Genomic DNA, 5,315 nt, shown 5'->3' with positions numbered 1-5,315 from the left:
TATCAGATATTGTGACATGAGAGCATGTTATATCGCAAAACGCCCATACATGTTGCCCTCATTCACCTCCATGGACAATGATACACAAGCGCACGGCGATCTAGGGTAACGCACTTGAATTTTGATGTTGCCAAAAAAGCCTACCGTAGTCGTTATCGAAGATTCTCAGCAGCCTGGCTGAGGCTAGATTATTACCCTTCGACCTCTTACTGGATCCCAGTGCCTTGTATTTTGCGGACTTCAGACTTCGGAGCCTATTTCATCCCCACCATAGACTTTTTCGTATGGCCAAGATAAGACTCATGTCATTTGGACAGCTGCATGGGTTCTCATATGCCACGACAGATTGTGCGGTTTGATTTGGATTGCAAGGCCCGACATCAAATCCCGAGAGTTGGTAGTATCTCTCTGACCCCATCACGATAGCTAACGGGTGAGGTCACCGCATGCTAACAGCCGTGGCAATGACGGACGACGCACTTGCCCACTCAAACGCTCCGTGTTCCGTTCAGAACTTGTTCCTTTAGAATGCACAAATACTTATCGCGAGGCCACCATGCAGGCAGCAATTCACCCTTTCGCTGTTGTTTCTGCGGCAAGGGCGACACCCCTGGGCCCGCTAAACTTCCTATGTTGCGCAGCCGTCCCGAGAGGCGGCGCTGGCGGCGGCGGCCGCCACTTCAGCGCTGTGTGCACGCGCGTTGCCTTGCCGACTGTCCTCCATCGAATTCCAATGCGGTTTGTATGGCCAAGGAGCGCGCCAGCGGCTCAGTGTGCGGCTGAGCAAGCTGACCGGAACAGAGCGCCCCAGGCGCCCTAGGTCGCTGACATCCGACGGCGGAGATCGCACGCTCACAGCTGGTCTGGATAGCAGGTAACCGGGGGGAGAGGGAACACCCCCGGTCGCGTGTCGTCGAGCAGGTGGTCTTCCTTCGAAGCGTGAGGAGTAAATGTGTGATTAAGACTGACTCCTTGTCAGCCGTTTGGTAAAGAACCGTTCTAGGTCAAGTGAGGATGAAGTGTGATGCCGTGACGCATTCGCGACGAGTAAGTTGGGCACACGAAGGGTTTAAGGATCACCACAGCCGCCACATTTTAGATTTTAGTGGATGCGACGCTTAGCATACGTGCGGTAGCAATTTAGTTGATTTTCCAGGATTGACCAGTTGGAGCTAATGGATTTCTCTGAGGATTATCTAATAGCTGTGTGCCAAAAAGCTTTTTACTAACTCAGACGCTGCTCCACTTTGTGGTCTCGTCGACAGCGAATTGATTGCGTGCGTGCTGTGGTACGACTTTCCGTACGCTTTACGAAAGACGAAATGCAGCATTTCGATTTATGTCGTCCAGCAAAGCCTCTGCAAACGGCAGAATCGCAGCAAGACCATCTTCAAAAGGCGGGCCGACATGTGCCGTGCAGCTCAGGCCCCAACCTGGCCTGGTGGCTGTCCGGTCATTACAGCACGCTATGTCAGAAAAACGCAGAGCCCATCCATCATGACATTCGAACATAGGTCCGCTAGAGGGGATATAGATCCAAGGACATGCACCACATTACTGATTGTGTCACGTTTACTTAATCATGGCTCCCATCACTACAACGCCATAGAATGTTCGTCTTGTGTCAAGGGTGAAGGAAGGCATCTAAATATTTCATGCGTATATGTATTTCGTTCGCAACAGTGCCACGCACACATGAACAAAATGAGCCACACTAATATGCAAGAGCGCTGCACTCTATGGCAACGTTTATTTTAGAAGAAAATGCATTTTATGGTTGGCAAGAGCTTGCTGACTGTGCTCTTGTCTTCACACTGGTAGCCTGTTTTGGAGCCGTTTGATTGTTTTACTAGGCATAACGAATTGGTATGACACTACAAGCAACAAATGTAATCCATTGTCCAATTCGGGCAAGGGCGATCACGTGTTGTTTTCGGTGAGTATTGAAGAATTTGACCTTCAAAAGAACTCTATTTCGTAAGGCAATAAGAACTGTGCGCGACCTGGGGACACCTTGCATAATAGATGGATATCATTACAAGCTGCACAAACAAGGTGGGATATTTTCCTAGGCTGACAGATATGGGCATGTCCTCCGTTCTATATTCAACGTCGGCAAGTTCTGTCGAACGGCTGGCGTCGGCAAAGTTCGTCTGAACGTCCGATCTGACGGACTGAAAGCTTATGTAGCTTGGAAACAAATCCTGGCTGAGCTCCAAATCCGGCTGCTGCCACTGCGGATCGACCCCGGCTTCGCTTCACCTTTGATGTGCGCTTCTATTGGACGGTAGAAGTTAAATTCAAGAAAACATACAACCGCCGACAGCTTTTCCAGAATGTAGCGATTGAGGTAGCCAATCTTCTGGAGTTAAAAATTTGGTCCACCTTGCAAAGCCTCACTACCTACCTACCTATGCCAGCTCAAAGTCAGGCTATGGCTGTCAGAGAAGGCAGTTCTTAGGGAATCACTCAACCTGATGCGGCAGTAGCGAAGTATTACGCAAAGCCTAACCACTTTCAGACAGTTTCTGGTGAAACTAGACAATAAGATTTAGGATGAAGACTTATTTCATTGTCCTTGGGTCTGGCACGATGATCAGGTCGAGATCAAAGCCAAAATTTCGTTTACTTGAGACATGGCTTGGCGTAGTTTTTGGCGCTCGGTTGGAATTTTCAATCACTGAGAGGTCGATACATGGTTTATTCGAAGGACGTATAATTTGCAAGAGGTAATTGACCTTGACTGACCCTGATTCATACTTTGTTTTAGGCACATGCCACCTGGCGTAATCCTTGACGCTTACTGAAACTCAAAAACCAAAGCGAACTTGCAAGTTTTTGGCCATCGTGGCATTCTGAAGATCAAATGAGGTCGTTGACCTGAAATGAGCGCCAGTGACCTTTTGCTTAGTAGAGGCATGTAGGTTGGCTACCTGAGATGAACTGGGGGTCTCAACGTTCGAAAAAAGTGATTTCACACACGGGCACATCTATTTTGTAGATTTGGTGTATCTACAGTTCTTGATGCCTGAGATCTCAGGGGTCAAATTTCCGTTTCAGTCTATGGCGTTGTGACTCAAAACAAGGCAGAGAATGATATGTTATGCGCTGGACAACTGTTTATTGGAAGGCTGATTTTATTTTCCTCAACTAAAAGCCGAATCACCAGGCTAATTTTTTCTAGTTCTTAATGACCACGAAAGTAATGCCTCTGCCTGATGACTGAACGCATATGTGACGAGTGACCGTAACAGCTATTTTTCAGTGATACCCGAGCTGTAAGTAGGTGGAGAGTAAACCAAAAATACTTGCAGATAATTGCGCAGCCAAGTGACTGACAATCACTTTTGTACGGACGCGCATCAATGTCCAGGTCTTTTCAGTTTCGGAGGATACGTAGCTCGTCAAGATGAGAGAGATCGTGCACATCCAGGCGGGACAATGTGGCAACCAGATCGGCTCAAAGGTGAGGGGCAATCAGCCGGGTCACGTGGCTGGCACGCACGTCACGAACGTACCTCACTACGACAGGAGGGCCCAGCACGGTCTCTCGTCTCTTCTCAGCATGAGTTATCAACTCTGTTTCATATGGCAGCTTCTTAAGCACGTGCTGTGTGTGATATGAGTGTTTGTTATTATGCTGTTTGTTAAGTATATGTCATTGGGATCTAACAATGCACTCGGCTGCTGAGGCTATATGACGTCGCCCGCTTCTCACCCTGGCAGGAAGGGTGGGCACCGCGGAGGATCGAACCCCGTACCTCTGGTTTCCCAGACGCGCAGCTTAACTACCACACTATCGGGACCCTCTGCTTGTTGAGAGTTTTGTTATTTGCATAAATACATTTGCACAGTTTTACCAGGCAATGATGGCCTTCAATATTCCGTTACAATGCGTATTTAATGCATAAACATATTCTGTGGTGAAAACAAATCTGTTTTTTCAGCCTGTAGTCCTTGGTCATCCATCACTATAATTGTGAGCGAGTCGTGAGCTTGAGACATCCCGCGACAGCATGAGGTCAGTCATGAACACGAACGAGCGTAACCACTACTGTGATTCCCCATTGACTGGGCTCTTCGTATCTATGGGTGAATTACCTTCCAGCAATAAGGGAGCGGGCTTGGTCTCGGTCCAATCACAAGAACGTGATTGGGCACAGCTGTGACTGTTGTGCAGTCACAGGTGGAGCTCTGATGACATTCGGCTGTCTATCGCTCTGTGTCCTCAACGGGAGGTTTGGGCCCCTAAGGCCATGACGAAAGCTTATAAAGACGTTTTTTTAAGGTTTTGACAGGAATTTTTCTCCATAACACTTATATGACCTTTAAAATACGTACGCCAGACCTCAAAAGGCCTCTATGAGCTCCTCGGTGCAATCTTGAGTACATAAGCAAACATGGCTGCGCACAGCCGAGCATGCGTTATTTCATCGTTTATTAAACGCATGCGGTTAATCACGAGGACGAGCAATCATATCCACAGCGGCAGCGCAATGGTAAGGCACAAGGGAGCGCAGGTCTTGCCGATCGATAAAGCGTGACCGGGTGCAACTATGGTTCGATGACGAGAACTTGGGTGAGCCAGGCTACGCGTCAGTCGAGGAAACTTGAGCGAACCCAGCCTGGGATGTGGCACAATAACAAGACCGTGGTCAAACGTCACCGGAATCTCGTTCAGTGGCGAGAGCGCCTGCGGACGTTAATTTGGCTGTGATATAATTATAAGACCTCGAGCGTGGTCGGAAGCCAGCTGATGGGCGCGGGTCGATCTCATACTGACCCGCTTCCGACGGCCCGCGGCCGGTTCACCGAAAAGTCGAGCCGAGTTCTAACTGCACGTTACCCGTTTGTTGTGGTTACGCCACGCTTGGCAGCTGGGCAACTGGTGACGTACCATGCGGCGTGGCCTTCCCAGAGGCAACTTCCGTGCGAATATTTGAACAGCAGTACTTCGCTGAAGGCGGCGTTCTTCGAAGCGCGCGATTGGCTGCCGTTAGGGGAGGGGCAAGAGTTTGGCGTCTAGCAAATTGGTGGCGACTTGCTGGAGCCGGCGTTGGATGCGCAAAACCTAAGACTGTGCTAACTTACAAGGTGAAGAGACGCTTCAAGCCTTGTAGAGTCTTATGTGAAATACAATCGAATTGTAAAAGCTGTGAATGGTGGAGTAGTAAGATATCGATTGCAGAAAAAAACGTGAATGTGTTTCACGTGCTCCAAGCAAGCATGTGGGATATGATACGGAAATGCCACGACATCTATATGCGGAGGGGGGCGACCTCCACCCCTCATCAGCATAGTTTTCACATCTGCTC

At 49.0% G+C, this 5,315-nt stretch overlaps 1 protein-coding gene across 1 annotated transcript in view; it reads left to right on the top strand.

Moving 5' to 3' along the window:
* Nucleotides 1-787: 787 nt before the first annotated feature.
* The window catches only part of LOC119105671 (tubulin beta chain), a 10,789-nt gene continuing 6,261 nt past the window's right edge, over nt 788-5,315 (top strand). The window contains exons 1-2 of the mRNA XM_037229140.1: nt 788-874; nt 3,384-3,466. Of these exons, the coding sequence (XP_037085035.1) occupies nt 3,410-3,466 (57 nt within the window). The 5' untranslated portion in view covers nt 788-874; nt 3,384-3,409. The remainder of the gene's footprint in view (nt 875-3,383; nt 3,467-5,315) is intronic.

The sequence above is a fragment of the Pollicipes pollicipes genome, unplaced genomic scaffold (assembly GCF_011947565.3).
Source record: "Pollicipes pollicipes isolate AB1234 unplaced genomic scaffold, Ppol_2.1 Scaffold_6138;HRSCAF=7277_pilon_pilon_pilon, whole genome shotgun sequence".
Taxonomy (NCBI): Eukaryota; Metazoa; Arthropoda; class Thecostraca; order Pollicipedomorpha; family Pollicipedidae; genus Pollicipes; species Pollicipes pollicipes.
The sequence above is the reverse complement of the archived record's forward strand: the minus strand, read 5'-3'. Positions and strand labels throughout refer to the sequence as shown.